A 24,090-nucleotide genomic window follows, 5' to 3' on the forward strand; every position below is an offset into this window, starting at 1 on the left:
AATGGTTTGGACGTAAAACCACATAATTGGATATGAAGTGAAAATATCACTGGAAATGAGAAAGGATAAGGGCATGGGAGTCTGGTATGAGGTCACATCCTCTTAGAGTTAAAGCAATGAGGAGGTAAGGAAAAGTGTTTCACAATTCCTGAAGATAAATGAGAAGAATGGTGAGACTACAACATATTTTGGATTGGAAATGAGGGAGGTTAAGACTCCAACAGAAAGCAACAGCTCACTCAGATGGTATGTCAAACAAAACAGAACAAATTGCTTCCGTCTAACCGACATTCATCCTGATCAATCCATGGGTTACATAAAACATCAATATGTGGTAAGAAGATATTTATTAGTGAAGTCCACATACATAATGAACTGGATCTGGAACTGTCTTTACCATAGTACATCTTTGATATGACTGTACTTACAGTGTGGTGTTCTCAGGTTCAGAAATGCTTCTGGTCTTTCTCCCACATTTCCTCCAAGATAATGTCAATGTCGGACAACTGGAAACGGTCAATCCAGGACTGAATGAGCCCCTCGTGTGTGGCCTCATATGTCTTGAGGGTCACTTCATTGCCTAGAACAAAGCAAACATAGAGATTGACAGTAAACCTAAGACAGCCCATCGCACCTTTATGGCCATACAACAAACATCAAGCCAACAAACACTTTACTTCTGAAAGATATATATAAAATCTCCATGTAGTTTCCTCAACCTTATTGTTGAAAACTGATCTGGCTGTAATCAAACCAGAGATCCCAGCCTACTACAACATTTCATAATTTCTTTAATATTTCTGTGTTGACAGTGAATCTAAGTACTCCACTGATAATAATACTGCAGTTTCTTTTAACATACACCCATAAATGTCATGTCTCATTTGGCCACAATATCTCTCGCATTTCCCATTCTCAGACTGTTTTCAGGGCAAGATATATGGGCTCTCATTTAGTGAGCTACAAAAAACAAAATTCATTCTCTCACACGTCACTATCTCAATTCTATGAAAACTTTATATATAAAAACATATCATAGATTCTGCACTTCCTATGGCAGGAAAATGCAACTTTGACAGCTGCAAATCACTTAATGTAATGGAACAAGCTTCCTGTTGCTGACTCATACCCTGGCCAAGGATGGTGTTGCCCTGCACAAACATCTTGCGGGGTTGCCTGTGTGCCAACACGATGTCCCGCCACTTGCCCCATGGGTAGGATCCATCATCTGGCACTTCTGCATACTTGTTATACAAAGCTTGTGCAGCTGCTATATCCCCAGTCGACTTGTACACCTTTATTGGACAAAATTTGTAACCTGAACATAATATTATTATTCTCAGAGCATCAACTGTGGGACTAGGCAATCCTTAAGAATCTTCAATTACCTTTATGAACAAATATATATTTCATGCAAGCATGTGAACAGCCTTCCTTCACCTCCATTCACAATGACAAGGACCAGAAAACAATTTAACAGAATGCAGACATTTGCATATGGTAAAATACACCATAAATCAAAATGCAAAAGCCATCCTGTTACACACCATGTAGGCACTTAAGGGAAGAGTACTCAAATAAGAACCACAGATATCAACAAGATTTATATATACCTGTAACTTCAGTAAGAAGTTGCTGATGGCCATCTTTCCCACAGAAGCAATCTTGCTTCTGTCAACCTTCATCAAGAGGTCCTTCCCCTTTACAGTTTCGGTGACTGTCACAAGATCACCTCCTGCTTCCAACAGCACACGCAGAATCACGTAGCGTGCCTGTGAGTGTGCCTGCCACAATCATATGATGGAACACTGTCAAGTGGACTATGCATCTTCACCACATAACACCTGTCAAGTGTTAGAGAGCTTCCTCCTTTTTGAATCACAATGAAATGGTGAGATTTTTCCAGTAATCCTGATGATTCTGCCATCAGTCCCTATCCTAAGCTCGAGATGAAAACAATCTACACACTCAAACTCTTTCCTTAACAGTGATTTTCATGTCATTCTGCCATCTATGCCTGGGTCTTACAAGTTGTTCTTCCATTCAGGTTTTAAAAGCAAAGTTCTGTGTGCATTTCTCATTCCCCACATATTTTATCCTTCTTGATCTGATCACCCTAACAGTATTTGCAGAGTACAAATCATGGTGCTCATCATGCAACTTTCTCCAGTCACTTCATCCGTCTTAGATTCAAATATTCTCCTATGCATTCTGTTCTCAGACACCCTCAGTTTTTGTTCTCCTTTAATGCAACAGACCAGGTTTCACACCCACACAGAATGCAAAATTATAGTTTTGTATATTTAAATATTTTAGTTATTAGATAACAGACAGCAGAAAGATTCTGAACTGCAAGGTAGCAAATATTCCCCAAATTTAGTCTTCTCTTAAATTTCCTCACAAATGAAATTCTGATTTGTTAGGGCAATTCCAAAATATTTGAACTCTGCCACGTATTTAGAGGAAACGCCATTATCCGACTGATGAGTTTACCTGCAGCCAAGTATTGGTGGAAGGCTGGTACATCTCCAGGCATCTGCCAACCCCCTGGTACAGAAGGTTCAGCCAATTCACATATGCAACGTCCTCAGCTTCACGCCCCTCAAAGCCAAAGATCCTGCAGCACAGCAAACTCGACACAATGTGACTTTGGAGCAGACATGAAATCTTGATGATGTATTAGTCAAGATCTACATGGAAAATTGGCCAAATAAAGGATACAATGGTAAGGACATGGATAACATTTGGTACGGATGTTATGCCATTGGGGTCTACCCTATAATTGTACTTTTCAACTTCCTGTGATACGTAACACCAACATGATCGAAAAACAAACTCGAGAGGTGGGATCAACATTACTGCCACGAGCAGTGGGGCCATACAATGATGTATGGTTACAGTTTCTGAAAAAATACAAAACTTTGGTATGGTAGTTCTTTTTTACAATGTAAAATGACAACATGGCAGCTGCATGAAAGAAAGATATGGTATATTTTTTATTTCAGTTAGGAGCATTCAAAATTCGCAAGTGTGTGTACCAGTACAGATTGTCCGTTCCCAGTCTTGTTCTTTGTTGTTCTTATCATCTTTCAGTCTGTCTCTTGTCCAGCAAGCATACATGCAGTTCCCGGCGCCTTTCTCTGTCTCTCTCGTACACAGAGCCTCTTCACCGGCAGAGAACTTGACACTTTACTCGCTGCTGTACATCTGTTGTACTCAGCCAAGTAGCTGCTATTTTACAGTTCAAGCAATTGTTCAACGGAGTTTTCCAGTGTTCTACCCCACCCCTCGATACATTTCCAGATGCTTCCGCCACAAGACAGAAGGGTGCCTGAGAAAAGCCCAGATCCTAAACAGTATGCACAGCAGTACAGAGTTAGAGATGGGGGGGGGGGGCACAACTGATATGAGAATGGAGATTGAGCTACATTAATGTGTGCTTGGAACATTAGAGCTATACACCCCTCCAACCAGATACTGGTAAAATAATCTTTAGTATAAAAGGTAAAGTCTCATTCATTATGATGATGATGATGAAAAAGTTTAATTCATTATAACAATAACAGCTGCAGAAAAACATAAAAATTTCTCAGTTATTACAGTTACAAACATTTCTGTGCATAACAGTACAAAAACCAAGTTTAACCCACCTTAAAACATCCTTGTTCAAGCTTAAAAACAAGCCCACACACTCGGCTCGACACTCCTCATATGATGAGCCCATTGTTGTGAACTTTGAGTCATATGTGTCTCCATCTTCATACCACGATTTGATCTATAAAGATAAATATAAATGGTAAAGCATCATACACCCCACATTCATGAATTTAACTCTCTTTAACTGTGTGAACCAATTTTGAGGCCTGTTTGAATAATAAAAAGGTAGCCATGAAACTGATATCTGCAGGCCACTCACCAGCTCACCATCCAAGGGGTTAACGAGTGTCACATGATCAAAGTTGTACTGGCCATCCTTGTGTTTGCACAGCATCTTGCCACTGCCATGGCCCAGCAGTTCATGCAGGCCAACTTGTACCTCAAATGCCTGCACTCTGTATTTCATCAGCAAGACCTTATCCTCTTCTGATAGGAATGGCATTACCGTCTGCTTGCAGCTGGCTGGTATCACATTGCCCAATGACACGTTTTTGAAGCCCTCATACTGACAGATCTCAGTATCTGCACAGAAAGATGGAAGTTCACTATCATTCCCAGGAAGAAATGTGAAATGTAGATGAATCACGTGACCTAACTACCTAAGCAAGAAAACTAATAGGATCTTGCAAATAGAATCAAACATAACTAGAAAGTTGTAATCCTTAGTGTAATACACTTGCATTCTTTACAAATTCTTAATTATTAATAAAGGATTATGTCAGTTATCTCACTTAGACAATATGTATTTTCTGAAAATCAATAACCATACATCATTGTATATTCCTGTTGCAAGTGGTGCTAGTGTCAATCCCACCGCACAAGTTTATTCGTGCACCATGTTGGTATTACTGATAGTAGGAAATTGTTAAGTATGGCTTTAGAGTAATCCCATATGGCATAACATCCATACCAAATTCCATCCAAATTTGTCCAGCAGTTGTCGAGTTGAACCACGTGGAAAGACATACAGACACGGCCGGCCTGATACGCGTTAATTTCACGCACATCACGCAAAGAACACATAATATTAACATACCATTTAACTGTTAACAGATTTATTCTGTTTTCAGCCTGGAATTGACAGCCATAAGAACTAAGCAGTTGCACAACAAGTTCAAATCAGCACATTCAGTCCCTACTACATTCAACTCTGTGTTGGCAACTCAGGAAAATGCATGTGAAATCTGAATTTGACCGCCAGTACTTGGTGCACTAAATTTCTGTCTCATCTCTTGAACTCACAATTGGGAATGTTGATGCCTGCAGGAATACCACTTCCAGCAAAAGTCAGGACTTCGAGCGATGTAAAATCTGGGCGCAGGAACTTGTCTTTCTCAAAGCCTTTGGGCCAGGGAAGCTCTGTCAACAGCACCTCAGCCTGTTGTACCAGAATGGCAAACTTTGTAGACATCTCCTTGTTCACAAAAGCCACAAAACCCTCAAACTCACCACGCATGCCTGCTGGGTCACGGTATGTCTCGATGAAGCCTATGTACCTGCAGGCACAAAGATGCTGTGAGAAGTCACACGAAACAGTCAGCAATCCTGATCCATGCTCGGGATGTCGTGTATTCAAGTCTTGGCCTAGAAACTGGCTGTCCTGACTGAGGTATCCCACAGTTTTCCTCAGTAACCCAGTCAAATGATGAGCAAGTACAGTAAATGGGATCACCACTTCCTCCCACTTAGTTTTCAGTTTTTTATTTACCAATCATTCATTCATAAACTGAGCTACTAAAAAGTGTCATTACATCGACCAAGAAACATCAACATCAAAAGATAGCTCACCGATTTTAATAATACCATGCTGTGATAAATAACTAATAATAACACGTAAGTCAGGGGATAATTCCTGACAGCAAAAAAACAGGCTGTGTAAAGACAAAAGCTGCAGGATTCTGTGGAAGCAGAAGTCGGTGCTGAAAATTTTAAAGAGCATGGTTTTCAGAAAGGAAATGCAACGATAGCGAAATGTCTTTAACGAAATGCAGAGATATTGTAGCCGCTACAGTGGTGCACCTAAGAAAGACACACTCAATAAGACAAGCTGGTACAACCCAGATATACCGTTAGATAAGAATCATATGCGACTGAGTACATTTCAGTCTGTCTTAATGATATTCCTTAGTAGCTCCTATAAAATGACAGAAATTTTCTGCAGAGTATTTCCAACAGTAAACATAACATACAATGAACGCTCAGGTATTTGTAATGTGTTAAAAATGTTTATAACAATTTCTGGATCATTAATACAACTTTATAGTCACCAAGCACCTGTAATAAATTATTTTACATTCAATGTTGCAAATGCTTCAACAAACTAGCAGACGTGTACCTAAACATAGAAGTTTGTTCAAACAAATAATTGCTATTTTATACACTGCTGATGGCTTTCTTAAACCACGGAAAGTGCAGGGGTTTTGTTTGTGAGTTTCTCTTCTTATATTGCCATCGAATAATCCTGAGGTAAAAGATCAAGAAATGGTGATGGCAAACACATCGAGCTGTGTTTTCAGAATTTCCATCCTTCTGATGTACCTTCATGGTTTATGTAATTTCTTGGCATGAAGAGCTGCATCCACAAGTGATATAATTTTACGCAATTTGTCGCTCAACTGCCTCAAACACCCAAACCTTCAGTACAAATACACTGTACACTAATCTCTACTCTAACATAAATTCCAATAAAATACACTAGCTTCTAGAAACATATTCACATACGAAATGTCAAACCTTTGAACATTAAAGGACCATTAAAAATGATGCAGAATATGTAAGGATTTTTTGGGTGGTGTCAGTAATATGGGGGTCCTGAAATTTTATATGGATAGCTCTTAAAAATATGCAACTTTTGCATGGGTAATCTTTCATAAAATGACATAACATGTGTCAGTGTGTGCCTCATTACATGGGCAGAAGCACTTAAAGGGAATCAGATGTCATAGGATACATAAGTACATGAACTGTTTGAAATGCTATGTAACTGAAGCATCACTCTTACAAAAAATCAACTCACGTCTCCACCACAGGACCCTTGTCCTTGACCCACAAGCGGGAGCCATCCTTGTGGTCCTGCAGAGTACCACGTGTGAAGCTGTGAACGTAGTGCTCCAACATTCTTTTCTCTATGTCATTTGCAGCATAATCCTGAAACATACATTTACATGCAGTCCTCAAAAATACTGGTCTCCCCTCAGACTCATTTTTGTGGAAACTGCTAAATAAATCATGGAACCATCAACATTCATTATTTATTTACCTTTATGCTATAACCATTACAAGTGGCCATGTGGGGATACATGAAACAGCCACACAACTTTTATAGATTTTTGTGGTTTCAAACCATGAAATTAGGTGCAAACAACTTTGAACAAACCAACCCCAAGGAACAGGAGTCCTTGGGAAGCTAAAAAGAGATTCTCCAACTTCTTACAGAACCTTCATCATGTTTACTGAAGCTTGCCACTGGACCCTATCCTGGATTAGAAGAATCTAGCCCACATCAAAGCCAACTTCCACTTTAATATCATATTCCCATCCACACCTAGCTCTCCCAAGTGGTTTCTTCCCTTCAAGTTAGCCAACTAATTTTTTTTTAAATTTTTCATCTCTCCTATGTACGCTATGTGCTCCAGTCATCTTATACTCCTTGACTTCATCGCCTTAATAACGATTAATCAACAGCACAAATTATGTCCGTGACCTGTACAAAGCAGCAACAATGCTAGGAGACAAATCATGAAGCACCTTATTTTATAATCCCATCTTCTGTTACTTCCTCCCCTTCAAGCGCAAAACTACAGGCACACTTATATGAGATTTGAGGCTCTCAATAGCGGTAAAGATTTCGGAATGGGTCTACTGGGTAGACTGTGTAGATGGATACAAATATTTTGGGAGGTTAGGTTAGATTAGGAACATACTGATTCCATCTTCACACCAGAAGAAGGTGGTGTTGCTACCAAGAAACCGAGTATAGAGTGCACTAATATTTCTATCTCTGTCTTCTTTGGCTTTTCGGTAGAAAGATGGATGAGAAACTCTCTCACCTTTGCTTTCGCCAAATTCTGAACGACACGCTCCAGTAGCTTCGAGTAGTCCCCCCGTGTGATTCGGAACTTACATCTCATGTAGTCAATATCATCTTGTGTGACGTCTGAGTCGTGCCCCGTCTCAACTGATGCAAGTCGTATCTATAAAGACACAATGCAAGATTTCAAGCATCAACATGTTTTGGCAATTATTTTTACATTCCACCTAAAACTTAAATTTACAATATTTTGTATAACATACTGACCACACAAAACATTAACATATGACATAAACCACACAGCCTTTAAAATCTATAACTTTCATTAAACAGTTTCTGAAATGCTTCGTCAACACCAAAGGTGTGGTATCTATACTATTGATTAACTCTGTCAGTAAAACAGATTTCTGTCTACAACTTAACATCTAGCCAGTAACACAAATTGAATACCTCTGTACATCAGTCACAACGCCAGCAATGCCACAATATTCTGAATTTGATGAACGTCCCAAGAGCAGGCTATGACCAGATTCTAATTCTACTGTAAACAAGGTTTTAAAACAAGCCTGAATTGTGATGATGACAGTTCTAGAGTGACGATGAATTTGTTCCCACCACAGAACAAGCTGACTGGAGATTCACCTCATACGTGGGAGTCCCATTTTCCACAGTCTTGAACACTCGACTGTTGTGGGCCTCCATGTTCCTGTGTTTGAGCAGCTGAGCCACCAGATTGGCATCTTCCATGGTGCAGTTACTGGAAAAGTATGTTGTTATGCCCTGCAACATCATTTGATAGTGACATACGCTGGGCAGTGTTTCCTGAATGCAATCCACAAAATACTTCACAGCTAACATAAATTCTTGTTCCCTCATCACCAAATCTTATTTTTTAAATGTGAGAGAGAGTTTCATGTACAATTCAAACTACGAGGGGTGTATACAAATGATTTAGACTAACCTGAATTATGTGATCCTTGATGGTGGTGGCTCCTAGGTTACACTTCGGCCAGTTCCACATATTCTCCCTGGAGGTCGATGCACCATTGCCATCTCTCTGGCAATTTCCGTATTGCCTCACGAAACCATTGTTTGGGGGTGTCTCATACCCACTCCCTGACAGCATCATGTAAGGCGTCACTATCGGGAAATTGCCAGAGAGATGGTAACGGTGCATCGACCTCCAGGGAGAATATGTGGAACGGGCCGAAGTGTAACCTGGGAGCCACCACCATCAAGGATCACATAATTAAAGTTAGTCTAAATCATTTGTATACGCCCCTCGTATTATAAAGATTTCACATGATTATATTATTTTTATTTAGTGTTCTGTCTGACGACAGGTCCATATGAACAGGATCCTTCCATCCTTTTCTCGGACTGGGACCTGTTCATATACGTTCTTGGCAGATGATCCAGAAGTGGTTTGCCATTGCAGTGGGAACTTGGCAGCTACATCATGACAATGCACCCGCCCATTCTTTGCATCTAATTCAGGATTTCTTGGCCAAACACAACATTACTCTGGTTCGTCAGGCTCCCTACTCTCCCGACATGGCTCCTTGTGATTTTTGGCTGTTCCCCAAGCTGAAAATGCCGCTGAAAGGGACCCAATTCGCGGTAAATGAAAATCCGACAGGCGTTCACTACAGTCACTCACTCACAGGCTGACTGCCAGCGACTGACGCTCTGTGCTGGCGGGAAAAAATTCACGAATGCGCATGAAGGTCCCCTACAACCTTCCACCAGAGGTCCGATACTTTTTGAACAGACCTCCTATCTTAGTCTCACTACTGACATCTTAATATGATCCAGGAGAATTCCCATCAATAGTGAGTGATTAGGTATGTGGGCTATTATATTAAAGACAAACAAGCTTCCAAAATTTTACTTGTTATTTCATTATAATCTAATGAGTGTTTTCAATTGAAGGAATGTATTTTCCTTTTTATCGCAGTTGCAGTGGATGTAAAAGTGGAGAGATTGAATGAGTGACTGGACCTTAAGTTATTTAATGATGGTACTTATTCAAATGCGCCTATCTTTACAGAACTGGTAACATAAATTAAATACACATCTCAGTTGCCTCCACAGCACCAGGTGGTTCACCAAAATAATAAGGCAGTAAGTAGCCTCATGGGCATTGTCACACCTTGTCACGAAACCCAAGACTCTTCACACCCTCTTGCAACAGATAGATGGCTTCCTTGCATTGGTCCCATAAAGACTGCATGACCTTCGGCTCTCTGTGGTATGCCTTACTGCACTTGATGACAGCCTCAAACTTGGAAGATGGTAGATTTGGGACAAACTTGGTGTCACCAAAATGCTTGTAGTTGCCAGAATTGGTGAAGATTCCTGATGTGTACACCAGGAGGGCCTGCAGCAGATGAAGGCACAATATGATTTTCATAACAATGTAGAGCACAACACAAATCAAGCAGCACTTAGGAAAAAAATCTTACAAACAGTAAACAACCACCCAAACTTCCTTGCACAATCATGTGTTATATCATCAGCTCCACAGTACAGCTGGGACCACTTATCTAACTAACCCAGTAGCTGAATAGCTATCCAGTCCCAACATGGCATCCAACGAGAGAAACTTGAGCACCCGAAGCCATGACAACAGGATGACGTCCACAAGTAAGTTTTGATCTATTGAAGGATGTCCCTTTCCTCATGCTTCGTCAATCTCTATGATAACCATCCTCTGCTCACAGTTGACAGCTTTATTGAAATCGGTCACTATTATAAGAATGAGCCAAAAACATCACTCCTCTAATCAGACACAAACATCTACAAATTATAGCGCACACTGGCAGTGAAAGGGTGTCTTAAGTCTCATTCAACTAAAGAGTATCAAGAATAAATGACAGGGGAACATCACATAATGAAATACTACCTACCCCTCGTTCAATGTTATTACAATAATGGACAATGTGCCTTATCACACTGTAAAAGTAGAAAAGTTACCTAAAACAATACAATCTTCTTGGGCAACAAGCAGCGTAAAAGTGGATTCACAGTTCATTTTGACGTGAATTGTTGCCCACGAAGATTTTATTACATTTAGTCACCACGAAAGCCTCGAGTCTTATATAACATAAAACACCATGGGGCCAAAAACAGCATTTTGGACTGGCTCAAGTCACAAGATGTCCTCCTAGACAGCAAACAACTGGTGAAGGGGATGACGCTCAGCCCACTTAGCCTAGTTTATAAATACCGAAGTATTGATCATAAAAGTGTAGCTGATAAAATGGCGAAGGCACAAAATAAGGCAGTACTCCATTTGACTGCAATCATGAGCCAAACTCCAGATGGCTAATATGGCCCAAGGTCAAACGCACATGACAACACAGGAGAAAAACTTTTACTTGTTGCCCGAGAGTCTTTCGTAAAAAAACTTTACAAGTATAATTAATGTTAAAAACCTCTTAAAAGACTCGATAGATGGAAAATGGGCAAACTGCAATCACCATAAAAAAGAAGAAAATAAAGCATAGCTCCTGCTCCTTCTTAACCTCGGCACTAGGCAGGGGTGAGTGGTCAGTGTCACGCCCTGGCTGCACTTTACCCCCAGGAAAGGACCCTGGAACCCATTGGACAGGAGGCCGGGTGGGACCCAGAGCCGGTCTGGACGCAGAGGATATAGGAAAAATCCTCTGCCCCTGCCGGGGACCAAACAAGTCCAGTCTACAGTCAGTCGCTATAGTGACTGAGCTACCCAAGCTCTAAAATAATACCGTACTTCATAAAACATGAAGAAAATATCAATGCACATGGGTTGACACATTGTGAATTATGCTTTTAACTTATTTTGCCTGTAAAGACTCAAAACTCATATTCTTGGTACCACTGAAGAAGTCAGCCACATTAACCAGTCGTCAATGCCAGGCAGTGAATATGCATCATTTAAGGAGGATCCTCACCACACTTAGTATAACAGAAAAAAAAAATCACCAGGTTCCAGCATATCATCACTTACCTGAAACTCATCAACTGTAACTACCTGGTCCTGAAGTAAAGACTTCTTCAGCTCAGAAATGGGCTGTGCAGAAAAGAGTTTGCGCAGCAACACAAACACAAGTGGAGATTCTGGAGAGGTCTGAAACATAAAGAATTTGTTAACTGGTGGCCACCTGCAAGTCAAGCTGACATACTACTTTTCATACTGTGACACCCACCTGAACAAGAACAATAAGGCCACCATTCCACGAAGCCTGACTCAAGTAATGTGCATACAACTTCTCTTTGGCAGTCAGGCCTTTGAATGCTTCTACACAGTCCAGTTCCACAACGGGCTGATCATTTGGGAGAACGAAGTGTTCTGAATCACTCATAGTGCTGAAAACAATTAGAACACACTTAATAATTTACAGAGTTGCCATTCCGAAATTACGAGAAAAACAAACTGGAACTAATATCTCACAAATCTGACACACACTTGTCTGGAAGAGACAGTGTCCCAAAATTGCATGCCAGAAAGTAGACAGTCTACTGTATGCTTAAAAAAGAAAAGCTATGGGGCGTATGTGGCCAAAGAGCACTGCCATCAAATGTACTTGATATCCTAAAGAACTGTACAGGGTCCTTTTGTGCAACCACCAAGACTTACTGGCTTGAGTTAGTTTAACTTTTTCGTTAATGACTGCCCACTGTCTTGTAGTATGTACAACTCACAACCAGGAGAGGCATGTGAGTTCTGCATGATGAGGTACTAGTACTTCCACATTTTATTAGTGCTGTAGCACATCCTTTAACATCAACATGTAAGAATTTTTGAGTTGACACAGTGTCTACTACACTTACTGCACCTTTCCACAACTGCAATCCAAATGCAACTCAATACACTCACCTTACATATTAAAGTAAGGTGATCAACTGTTGTTAGTGAAGCTAGAATGGTTTGTGTTACTAGTAACACTGTACTCCAAGAACTAATCCTCATTCTTTGAAATATCACTTCAGTCATGTGAATCAACCCATTCATTTTCAGGGTTATTCCATTAAACTTGCAATAATAAAAAAATTCAAACACTCTGATATCCACAATATATGTATAAGTAGCAGATATAACCTTCATGTGCCAAATACTAGCCTCAATAAATATCAAAAAGGAGTTATTCAACAATAATTCATCTGCTATCAAAAGTCTAAATAATGATATAAGAAACTTTAAGCCAACAATAAATGAGTACCTGTTATTGTACTCCTACTACTCTGTATAAGATTTTACCTTAACTAAAAATTAGTAACTATTATAAATACTTGAATGCAATAATGGTGATTCTTCTTTGTATAATTATTTTTGCTGTAATACTATACTAAACTATAAATAACTATCACAAATATGAATTTAGAATTACATTAGGAACAAGTATTCTGACTGAATTATGACATGTTCTATATCCTTGACTTTGGCCTATGAAGGATATATGGAATTCAAAGGATTGCCCACCAACAAAGATGGAGGAGCAACTCTATATGTAAACTAAGTTTTGTATTTCTATTTAAAATTCTGAGGTTTATGTACATTAATTTGTAAAATTATTTTTCATTCTTTCATTGCAGAATCTGATGTTTACGTACATTTATATGTAAAATACGTTCTTGTACTTGTGTCAAAAGTTCTGAAGTGCATGTATATTGTATGAAATGACATGTTCTACATCCTTTGGTTTGGTCCTAAGAAGGATCTATGGAATGTAAATAAACTCTACTCTACTCTGCTTATAGGTAGTACAACTCAAGAATGCATCACAATGTGGTGATAATGGACTGAGTGGTTATTTCTACAGAGATTCAAGTATAATGAAAATTAGCATTAAATAACTTGGTAGATCCGTCTTTCTCAAGAGCTGGTCACTCAGTTGGTGAAGAAGTTGATCATCTTGCATGAAACCCAAAGTTCACTACAGGTTTAATATATGTGCATGCCATGCAAATACATAATAATGTATATTTATTATTTAAAATTATTAATACTAGATATTCATATTGTCATTAAACCACCTGCTGCAATAAAAATATTGGAAATGAACTTATGAACAGATATTAATTACATAATCAATAATTACCTTCACATATTAGAACTTACCGTCTTATACTTGCTCACACTTTGGAAAAAATAATTGGCAATGTTCTCTTCTTCACCAAAAGGCAATGGTTCGTCAAAGTTCGTGAGATACCGGTGCTTATGGCATGAAAATATGAGCTCATGAAGCCTCCTACTTTGTGAAAACTGGAAATTGACACAGTGACTGCCAAAGTAGGGAGTGTAAAATCGCAGCGTAGCTGACATCAAAGTCATATATAATTACAATACACAACCAATATATCAAAAGCTTTCAAAACACGATCATCACCTTTAATAATATAAAAGAACACTTCTTCAACGAGCCTTTGAAATAAGCTACACCTGACTGAAATTTCTTGCAATCGGGCGTTTTATTTAAAACGTCAGATTCCAAATTCCAAGCTTTCCACGGGCAGAGTGCACATAAGTAATGTACCTAGTCAAAATTTGCGAACTATGGCCAAAGGTGCACATTCTTTTATTCCTAATCGTAAATATCTAAAATGGAATGGCTTAGCATTTTAATCAGAATGTTGAATAACGTACAAGCCTGAAACATGATGTGTATGGAAATTGAGACATCCCAGACAACGACCGAAACACACTACACGTTATCGGCAAGAATTAGATTATTTACACTGCCTTAACGATCACCCTTAAAGCCGGGAGTATACATTCTCCAAACTCGAAAACCATTCCACACTTCAAAACACCTCGTGAGCGTTCTCCATTTGCAACGAACACAGGTAATACCAACAAATACGACTTCAAAAAATCCTTGATTCAAAAGGAACATATATTCAACCCAAAAAAATTATTGAAATCAATTTCTACTTAATATTACTATGCAAGATTCTACATTCACAAAGTTAAACATGCAGGCTCATTCCAAACTTTCGTCCTCACAACTTTGATAAAACTATTAAGATTTAATGTACGTTACCTGTGTGTACGACCACAGATGATAATATATCACTGCCACACAACAAGTTGCTATAAAATAGATCACAGACGAAAAAGTAGATAAATGGTAGTATGCTAGAGAGGGAAGTGAACAGAATTTATTTACATACCATAGATTCTTCATAGTACATGTCAGGTATGTGGAACATACATAATACAAATACAATAACAAATATAGTTGTTACATTTATTTACATAAAGCCTGTTGATGCATAATCTTTAGTACCAGGGCTTACATAAGCCATGTAAACACCTTTAAAAATGTCAGCATCATCATCCTAATTTACTTTTCCCTATCCAAGTAATTGATTCTGACATTCAGATCCAGAGCACACAACTTGCTGTTAAAAACTCAAATCTTAAATTAGTGCACTTGTGAGATAATGTATAGTAGGTTTTAAAGGTGACTCATTTTATACACATGGGTTTTATGATTCACAGGATTAAAAAAAAGGTGGATGTGAAAAATGCCCTACAGAATGTCTCAGATGAAGAAGTGCGAGACTTTGCTATTGGAACATGTAGATGCAGTGGTAAACTTATTGAATGGTTTTATGTTAAAAGACATCTCATCCCAGCGTGTACTTCAGCGATTGGACTATCTGTATAATAAGCTTAATGAATTACTTATTCCAAAATTACGTGCTAACCATGGACCAACAAATTCAGATCCATGGCAACAAGCAGGAAGGAATGTAGCAGCTACAAAGGATAAAGAATTTGAGTCACCTGTACCAAGCATGAGGGCTGTGAAAGATGTGGAATATGTGTGTGGACTGTGCAAAAGTCCTATAACCATATACAATTCAGATCACAAACTGTCAATGGATTTACATTATCAAGATGACATACATCAGAAAGCAGTTGAAGTCCAGAAAATGCGAGGGGTACGGGGAGTGATTCAAAAACCTGCAGAACTTCAGCAAATAAATAAGGCACAAGCATCAATTCTAAAAATTAGAAAGTCCACAGGACAGAAAATGAAAGGGTCACAGACAGCAATTCAGAAAACTGATAAGCACATAGACCAACTTCAGGAAACAGATATTCCGAAAATTGGAAAGTGTACACCTCAAAATAAAGTGGCAGAAATTCTGAAAATTAGAAAGTCCACAGGACAACTTTGGGATACAGTTTGGAGATGGGAAGATATTTCAAAAATTGGCAAGTGTACAAAACAACTTCAGAAAATGAAAGGGTCACAGACAGCAATTCAGAAAACTGATAAGCACATAGACCAACTTCAGGAAACAGATATTCCGAAAATTGGCAAGTGTACAGAAGAACTTCTGAAAATTAGAAAGTCCAAAGGACAACTTCAGAAAATGACAGCAATTCAGAAAACTAGCATGCCCACAGAAATAAATTGCAAATATATTTCCCAGACTGCTGGAAAGTACCATTGCTGCCTCTGCAATATGAACATGCATAGTCAAAAATGTGTGCAGCAACATGTGGTAGGAACCACACACCAACGAAAAATGGCAGCTTTGCAAATGGATCACAGCGAGGATGCATATGGATCATCAGAGCAGTCTGTGCCATTGCAAGAAGACAAGTTCTGGTCAAAGATTCCTGAAGGGTGGAGAAATCATATGAAGCACTTTGTGGACAGTGGAGCCACCACTCTGCATTGCAGTGCATGCAGTGTTATTGTTCCCAAAACTACGATCAACGTGCTGAGCCACATTCGTGGCAAGAAGCACTGCCACATCTCATCAGACGGAATGTGAGGGTCACTCACCATTCTCCAGAAAGATCATGAATGAGATGGTTTGAACACTTAGTGTAACCTCTGAATGGGTGTTATGGGCCTATACCTTGTAAGGAAGAAGAAAAACAGGCAGAAAGAAATGTCTCTGCAGTATTCCTGACATTTGATAAAATTCTGTTATGTCGCTTGTTAGTTTTATGCATATGTCTACCTTTTGTTCTCACTGTCTTCATACCAAAGCAACAAACTGTGCCCTTTTATGTGGACACAAAGGCCAAACAATCAACACTTTTCATTTGATTAAATTTAATCTTTATAATGTAGTCAAGTAACACATGTTCATATAGGGACCTTGATGAGCAGTGGATAATATCTAATAAAAGTGGAACTGTCAATTCAAAGTAGGATTTGAGGTTTCCATAGTGGTGAGTCTGAAGATGGCTGTCTTCTGGGTTGTAGCACTCATCACTCATCGCCCTGATGATGTAGGCAGCAAGGATGTCTGAAATGTCAGTAAACTTCTACCACATTATATGGTGCAACAATCCAGAAGGTAGCCATCTTCATCACAGCATTACTTTTATTTACAAGAACTGAAATATTCATAATTAGGCCTCAACAGTCATCTGGTCTGACTTTCACTTTGCAACAAAACTATCGACACCAGATACAGATATGTTATTTGCTGCTCAAGGTAGTTGCATACCTGAAAAAGAGAAGGCATCAACAGTTACAGCTTTTTGCTCCCCATCAGCGATTTCTACAGTATCCACACTGTGCCCTACAGTCAACAAAGTATCATACTGCATACATATCACAGTGTTCCTGTTCACTCCTTAGCATCACCAATTCCATCAGCGTTGATGGCAAACATGGCTTCTGACTCTGGCAGGCAAGGCGAGTCATAGATTTTACAAATGCGTGTTTCACCTCTTCCCTTCCTCAAGTACAGCCTGCAAACACAGTTCAGGAGTTAATGACTGAATAGCAGACCATTTCCCTGAGTGACAAACTCCCTGGTAACATAACTAGAAACTTCAAAACCACCAAGTTGTGTAGAGCACATTCATCTCTCTTGCATCCAAATGTGTTCCTGAGTGTTTTTTTCAGACACTTGTAATAGATGCTCTTCAGAAACTGCATTTCACTCGTAACATTACCTGGCAAAATTAGTGCCCCTTGATTTAAAGTATTTTGCAAAGCAGATGACAATTAAAAGACAAGAACAAGAATTAAAAAATTCATTCTTCTCATAATTTAATTATAACCCTCATTTCTGTTTGTTGTTGGTGTTTCCAAGTCATTTATTACTTACTAGCCCGACGTTGTGTAAAAAGGTATACTAAAATAATTACATTCCTTATTTCTTATGGCAGTCTAATGAATATATATTGTCACTAACCAAAGAGACCATAAACTGTACTGAAATGACAATGCTTATTTACTACTGTCCTATTATATATGTTGTGTATGATGCATCCAATGCAAAGAATCAAACTTCCAGAAATTTTTGTATTTTGACGATGGTGAAACTGAACCCTGGGCACTTGAATAGACAAAAAATTGATGGAATTCTGTACCTTCGTGAGATCTACCTGAAGGGATAAAATTTGGTGTCATGAGCTGAAAACTGTCAATGTTATAAAAATGTTGTTTTCTTTTCTATACTAGTAAATTGTGTATTTCTCATAATTACTAGCTGTGAAGAAGTGAGATTTAGAGCTTCAGACCTACTACATTTCATTCACTGTAAGTTTTTTTATGTATTTATGGAATGAAAATTGGTCACAGGTAAAAAAATGGCATAATTAACACCACAGAGCAAAGTCAAGAAAGCTCCTTGCCCATTATGAAACGCAAGTGTTCATTACTGTTTTCACAAAAGCCCACCACCAGTCCTTACCATAAGTCACATTTAATCTAATCTACAACCTGAAACCTGACTTCCATAAAATCCATTTAATATTATCCTTCCATCTACATGTTTTGAGTGTTATTTCAGGCTTTGTGATCAAAATGCTGGATGCATTTTTAATCTCCTCCATGTGCACTACATGCCCCACCCATCTCATCCACATTCATTTATTATCTTGGTGGAAAGTAAAATTGTGGAGCTCCTCATTATGCAGTTTTGTCTGGCAGACCAGTTTTCACATCCATACAAAACAACAACTAAAATTAAAGTTTTGTATATTGTTATTTTAATCTCTACATTTTTAAGTAGCAGACGGGAAGACAAAAGACTGGACTTCCTACCTTGTGGTTGAAGCATGGGCTATAATGTTACCCCCAATAGGCTTCTTGGGGTCTGCAGCAAACAGAGCAGCACCATCAACTTGTGCTACAACCTGGTTTGTGATCACTACAGCCACTCCAAACTGAAAATTATAATCAAAATAACAAAAGAAAGTTGAAGGATCAACACTACCATAAGTGGGTCGTTACTGGATACATAAACTTAGCTCATGTGGCCCCAAACTGTATTTCACACTAACCTATCAGTTCAATCCACTCTACCCTCACAATTTATTTTCCTATGACCCACTGTAATATTATTGTCCCATCTCATTCTGTATGCATCTCTCTCAGAGATACATGTCCTAGATGTAACCACTGTAACAATGAAAGGAGAAGTATTTTAGTCATGAAGTTATTTCTTATGTATTTTTCTCCATTGTATACTCAATCCATATCTACTGCTTCAAATGTTTTCCTCTCTATGTTGTTTTAAAAAAAATTGTAATTGATGGGCTTTGGCCAGCAAGTCAAAACAATAGGAAAATGTTTTGTGTCTTAATCTGTCGAGTTTTGAAAGTAAGCTACATGATAATATTTATCTTCTGGGTGGTTGTGGGTGCATAATCCTACATGTTCAACAGTTCTCAAAGAATTTCCAGAGTTAATTCTTCTCTTTAATAACATCATGGACCTCACTTTTGCAATTAAATCCTCTCAGGCAATCAGACACATGGGCTTCAAACCATGTACAGATCTTACTTTCATTTGTTTGTGTTGTTCACAGGAATTAAAACAATGAAACACAAAGAATTTATTTACTCTTCACCTCATCTGCTAGTCGCAACAACATGCGAAGGAAACGTGCCAAGTGCATTTGTCTGGCAGACAACTCTCCACGCCCAGAGAAATCAGTCCTGTAAAGGCTCGTTGCACTGTCCACTATCAGCAGGGCATACCTGTGACAGAAACAAGAATTACCACTGCACAGCTAAAGATCTGTTTCAGACCACAGCTTCAAGTTGTGACACTCACCTCGACTCCGCCATCATAGCAGATGCCTGTATAAGAAGCTGTGTCTGATGGTCTGTGTTGTATGCCCTTGCATAAGCCACATTGTCAAGCACATCGTTCCCTGACAGTTTGTAGCGATCTGCAACTGCAAGAAGTCGCTCAGGCCGGAATGTTCCTTCCGAGTCAATATAGAGGCTTTTCCCCTCGCCACCATTCTGGTCTATAGGGAGCTGTTGAAAGTGAGGTTATTGCTGAGTGGATGTTTCTAGAACTCATGACTACCACAAACTAACTAGGCTTTGGAGTCATGATGCCTTGTATGATAATCCACCACTGACCACAGATTTCAAGTACCTGTCATTTTACAATGTGTGTCACATTTTGCCAACCAAGGTATTTGTTTTTTTTTGTAATCACAGGTTTTAATTTGTGTGCTCAGAGATGCACAGTTGCTGGGGGCAGAGCTGTAATAGCATTCAAAACCAGTCTTCTAGCTTCCAAATAATCACTGTAATTTTAGAATTATATTAGAGGCAACTTAAGCTTAGTTGATTGTCAGTTGCAGCCATGATTCCCTTAAATCCCAATTTTTCATATGACCCTGATCTTGGTAAACATGAGATTTTTAGGAACATAAACCCTGGCAGTTGATGAAGGGGACACTTCCTGGATAGAATTCTTGGAAAGTAAATTCTTCTTACATTCCATCACAGGCACCTCAGAAAAGAAGACCACAGTTGACAGACCTGATAAGCGAACACCTGTCTCTGTCTACATGTCAACTGCTTGACAGGAGGAGCTACATATTTTGATATTACCACAAGAATAAGAAAACATAAAACACGTCCACTGGATGGAAAACTCCAAAACAGAATCTTAAGAAACTTGCACATGGAGCTAGAAAAGGAAATGGTCTAATGAGATGAGAATGAAAGCAACATGCTGGGGATATTATCCTTCTGCCTAAGTGCCATACCCTTAGGGCATGTGGGTGGCATAGAGGTAAGCTCCAGTTACTTAAATAAAAGGAGGCTGGATGCATATCAGGTCCAAAGTTTGTTCTTGCCTGACCTACAAACCTCTGCAGTGATGAATTATACTTCTCTGTATATTGTTAAATATGCAATAAACAACAAAACTATTACTAAAGTATGAGTAGGAGCTCCCCCCCCCCCAAAAAAAAAAATGCCTACATGGCGTATAGTGGGACAGCTTTACTGTTGATGTACTTATTTTTGTACAATGAACTGTAATGTTATGTTGGACAATAAGCCTGAGAAGTTTCAGTGCAGACCCCAACAGTACATTGACGGACTGTCTCACCTGACAAGTCACCGCAAGTGTGTGGCAGAGCTGTGTTTTTCCTGTGCGGAACTCTCCAAATATTTCTGTGATGGACCCTGTTTCAATGCCTCCCCCCAGCAATCGATCCAATTCTCTGGAGCCTGTCGTTAGCTGTATTATCTCGGAACGTTTCTGGTGGAACTCTGTGGCAGTTGTGAAGCCCATTGGAACTAGTTTTGAAGCCTCAGCCTGGAAGTTACAACAGACAAAACTGTATTTGGATCATTAGTGATTAAGTGCACCATACAACCATCCTCAATAAACAAAAATTCATGAATTACCACTCATCAATTTTCCTCACAAAGAAGCAGTTTATACAACGTTGTTATATAGCCAACTAACTGTCATATCAAAATTATATTTTCCAATCTGTCTGCTGAAACTGCTTCCATACTGCCCTATTTGAGGGAAGGCTTAAAATATTCCTCTGCCACGCTTAGTACTGATGAAAGACGAAGGAGTGGAATGAGATTATTTCTGAGGAACAGTTTAACGCAAGCCAGAATATATCAGCTGTGGTTCAATGATCAGAACAGAGGAAATTAGACTGTGTCACAAATGGCAATTATCTAAAACAATGATATACTTATGTGGCTTAAACTCTATTTGTTTGACCATTAATAAAGTAAAATAAATAAATAAAAATTTGTCTGAATGATTGTGAGATGTAATCTTACCTACTGGCAATAAATAAAGAAGGAAACAGTATGATACTCCATGCACTTGGTCAAAAATACAACAGCATAAGCTGTAATTCAAATAAATGTGCGAGCATACAAAACATTTTAATAAAGGAGAAGAAAGCATGAGAACTGGGGCAAAAATAAAAACAACCCCAGGACAAAGTCTACACATCAGAACTGACCCTATGAATGCAGGACCTTTGGAACCCCTATTCTAATGCACTCAGGAGTACTCTGGGAACAAATGACCTAGTGGCCTGGAGTCAGGCAGATACAAAAACTCCAGTTGTACAGTATCTTAATGAACAAAAAAACTACAAATTTTTTGATCACCAGGAATACACATAATGTGCATGAAGTCAATGATTGTGGAGGGTAGTCATGATTCCTGCACCAACGATGATTAAAGTGACCGAGAAAATTACTGCAGCGATATGATTGGAATGTCAGACTCATAGTGAACACCACCATTCATTGCATGTGACCAGCAATATGTACTGAAAAGCACTGTCATCAGCTTCAACAAAACACACTCTTTCAGTGAAGAGGCATAAAATGTAAGTACTTTACAGACAATAAGCATATACCCTACCTAAAAGATGAAAAATAGGGTCCCCAAAATTAAATAAACTTCAATTTTACTTATAATGCAGGCACTGAAGTTGTCTTGTGAAATCTGCAGTATATCAAGCTTCTACCATATATTTTTCTTCAGTAATTCTTGGGCAAAGGAGAATCCAGTCTCCATGCAACACATACTAGCAACTTATCTGCTTTTGCTTCGCTTATCCCTTTGATTGCTATCAGATATTTCTTGGGTGCAAAAGCGACTGCCTCAACTGTATGGTAGCCGGCCTCCTCCAGCTTCTTTATGTCAGCAGCACTGATTCCCTGGGACTGCAACATAAGTATTGCTCTAATTTGACACTGACAAAAGATGCACAAAATACTGGTCAAGTTTCATCCGGTATTGGTTTCACTACATTGACACACAGTACTCAGGACTTAACCCAGCCTCCTGTCCACTGTAAACAGGCAGCTTGTTTGCCAGGGTTAAGGTAGCCAGAACATGAAACTGAGCATCTACCTGTTCGGTGCTGCGGCTGAAAGTATGTGACGCTCTGCTTCCACTCCTCCACGCATGATAAGATGCTTAAATACAAATATAACTTGCAAATAAGTAGTGTCTTCAAGAATAAATTTAATGTGAACTTACCTGAAGTTTACTAATCAACTGTGGTCCAAATTCATCCACATCATCTTGTTTCTGTGATAAAGTTGCTGCTTCAGCCAAAGCCATGTTTACCTGAAAAACAGAAACAAAATTATGGTGCACAGAGCAACTGGAATAGAACATAATTTATTCACATCCAAAGATCCTTCACAGTACATGCCCAAGGTGTGGACCATATCATAATACTAATACTATGCTTAGTACAAACACAATACAAATATAAACATACAGTTCTTATTGCTATTTACATAAATATTCACGAAATTAAACAATGCTCAATTGAAGTAAATTGTTTTGTGAGCAGACAAGATTTCCAGTTCACTTTTTTACTAATAGTTTCCGGAGTATAAAAAATGGACAGTGAATATTCAGGATATGACAAACAAAGGATAAACCACACACCACTTGCTTACGAAGCAAGTTCGTGGATATACTTATCTGGTGTAAGGGTGAAGAAGTGAAATGACTACAATTTAGAACAGCAACAAACATATTTTTGAAGATGGCTGTCTTCTGGGTTGTAGCATTGAGTCTGAAAGCCTTGACCATGGAGGCAACAAGGCCCTCTGAAACGTTTGTAAATTATCTAAGTACATGGCACCACAACCCAGAAGACAGCCATCTCCGGACTCACTGCCTTAAAAACCTCAAATCCTACTAATGCTTTTCTATTAGTGTGATTCACTACTCACAACAATGGTCATAAATATTATATATACACACAGGGTTATTAATCATAATGGTAAGCAACCCAGCAGATTTTTAACTGCAACAGAATACCAATTACGCCATAACTTGCCTTGTCCTAAAGTTCTGACTTGTGTATTCTTCCACTACGACTTTAAAGTTATTAACAAGTACTCCCGCTTTCCTTATCAACAAGTGTTGCCTTTCCCGCTCGTGTCACTAATAAAGTGAAATAGCTGTCTTAAATAAAAGGATAAGAATAAGTAAAATCATTTTCCTACTATTCATTTCAGTTGCGCCAAATTCGGCCACTTTCATATATAACAGGCCTCTCTCTGAGGTTACATACTATACAGAGAACATAGTAAAAGCTCAATGACGTCAGTCCGGTGCATATACAACCGTATAGAAAAGAGGGACTCAAATCCTAAGTGAATAGAACGTACT

At 38.9% G+C, this 24,090-nt stretch overlaps 3 protein-coding genes across 9 annotated transcripts; 1 reads left to right on the plus strand and 2 right to left on the minus strand.

Moving 5' to 3' along the window:
- Nucleotides 1-330: 330 nt before the first annotated feature.
- On the minus strand, nucleotides 331-14,733 carry DppIII (dipeptidyl peptidase 3). 5 transcript variants are annotated; one of them, XM_087357984.1, is made up of 15 exons: nucleotides 14,316-14,693; nucleotides 13,791-13,934; nucleotides 11,878-12,037; nucleotides 11,679-11,798; nucleotides 9,840-10,067; nucleotides 8,330-8,467; nucleotides 7,707-7,850; nucleotides 6,674-6,804; nucleotides 4,900-5,153; nucleotides 3,917-4,179; nucleotides 3,651-3,775; nucleotides 2,494-2,617; nucleotides 1,614-1,784; nucleotides 1,130-1,295; nucleotides 331-580 (listed from the first exon to the last, which is right to left on the minus strand). In XM_087357984.1, the coding sequence occupies exons 3-15, from the start codon at nucleotides 12,031-12,033 to the stop codon at nucleotides 447-449; spliced, it is 2,154 nt and encodes a 717-aa protein (XP_087214110.1). In that variant the 5' UTR covers nucleotides 12,034-12,037; nucleotides 13,791-13,934; nucleotides 14,316-14,693; the 3' UTR covers nucleotides 331-446. The 5 variants fall into 5 exon arrangements, with proteins under 5 accessions (XP_087214110.1, XP_087214109.1, XP_087214111.1 ...); XM_087357983.1 differs by having other exon boundaries at nucleotides 14,059-14,693; XM_087357985.1 differs by lacking the exons at nucleotides 13,791-13,934; nucleotides 14,316-14,693 and adding an exon at nucleotides 14,713-14,733.
- A 70-nt stretch (nucleotides 14,734-14,803) lies between these two features.
- spn-A (RAD51 recombinase homolog spn-A) lies at nucleotides 14,804-24,008 on the minus strand. 3 transcript variants are annotated; one of them, XM_022080496.2, is made up of 9 exons: nucleotides 23,756-23,998; nucleotides 22,939-23,028; nucleotides 22,482-22,619; nucleotides 21,019-21,228; nucleotides 19,717-19,925; nucleotides 19,511-19,640; nucleotides 18,703-18,824; nucleotides 17,258-17,399; nucleotides 14,804-17,152 (listed from the first exon to the last, which is right to left on the minus strand). In XM_022080496.2, the coding sequence occupies exons 2-8, from the start codon at nucleotides 23,020-23,022 to the stop codon at nucleotides 17,276-17,278; spliced, it is 1,017 nt and encodes a 338-aa protein (XP_021936188.1). In that variant the 5' UTR covers nucleotides 23,023-23,028; nucleotides 23,756-23,998; the 3' UTR covers nucleotides 14,804-17,152; nucleotides 17,258-17,275. The 3 variants fall into 3 exon arrangements, with proteins under 3 accessions (XP_021936188.1, XP_021936187.1, XP_021936186.1); XM_022080495.2 differs by having other exon boundaries at nucleotides 14,804-17,399; nucleotides 23,925-24,008; XM_022080494.2 differs by having other exon boundaries at nucleotides 14,804-17,399; nucleotides 23,756-23,997.
- LOC110837878 (uncharacterized) lies at nucleotides 15,200-16,850 on the plus strand. The gene has a single exon (XM_022080489.2). The coding sequence runs from the start codon at nucleotides 15,200-15,202 to the stop codon at nucleotides 16,463-16,465; it is 1,266 nt and encodes a 421-aa protein (XP_021936181.2). The 3' UTR covers nucleotides 16,466-16,850.
- Nucleotides 24,009-24,090: the final 82 nt, after the last annotated feature.

The sequence above is a fragment of the Zootermopsis nevadensis genome, unplaced genomic scaffold (genome assembly GCF_977971745.1).
Source record: "Zootermopsis nevadensis isolate Lab colony 2312 unplaced genomic scaffold, Znev_1.0 Znev_ptg000029l, whole genome shotgun sequence".
In the NCBI taxonomy this organism is placed as follows: domain Eukaryota; kingdom Metazoa; phylum Arthropoda; class Insecta; order Blattodea; family Termopsidae; genus Zootermopsis; species Zootermopsis nevadensis.

Bases quoted from the DNA above. Each gene is read 5' to 3' on its own strand.
- DppIII (XM_087357985.1), bottom strand. From the start codon at position 12,033: ATGAGTGATTCAGAACACTTCGTTCTCCCAAATGATCAGCCCGTTGTG. The intron at 11,799-11,877 runs GTGGGTGTCACA...TTTATGTTTCAG, and splicing joins GCCTTATTGTTCTTGTTCAG to ACCTCTCCAGAATCTCCACT. The intron at 581-1,129 runs GTATGAGTCAGC...GCTTTGTTCTAG, and splicing joins CAACACCATCCTTGGCCAGG to GCAATGAAGTGACCCTCAAG.
- LOC110837878 (XM_022080489.2), top strand. From the start codon at position 15,200: ATGCCCTACAGAATGTCTCAGATGAAGAAGTGCGAGACTTTGCTATTG.
- spn-A (XM_022080495.2), bottom strand. From the start codon at position 23,022: ATGGCTTTGGCTGAAGCAGCAACTTTATCACAGAAACAAGATGATGTG. The intron at 18,825-19,510 runs GTGAAGAGTAAA...TATAATTTTCAG, and splicing joins TGTTGCGACTAGCAGATGAG to TTTGGAGTGGCTGTAGTGAT. The intron at 17,400-18,702 runs GTAGGAAGTCCA...CTGTGTTTGCAG, and splicing joins GCCCATGCTTCAACCACAAG to GCTGTACTTGAGGAAGGGAA.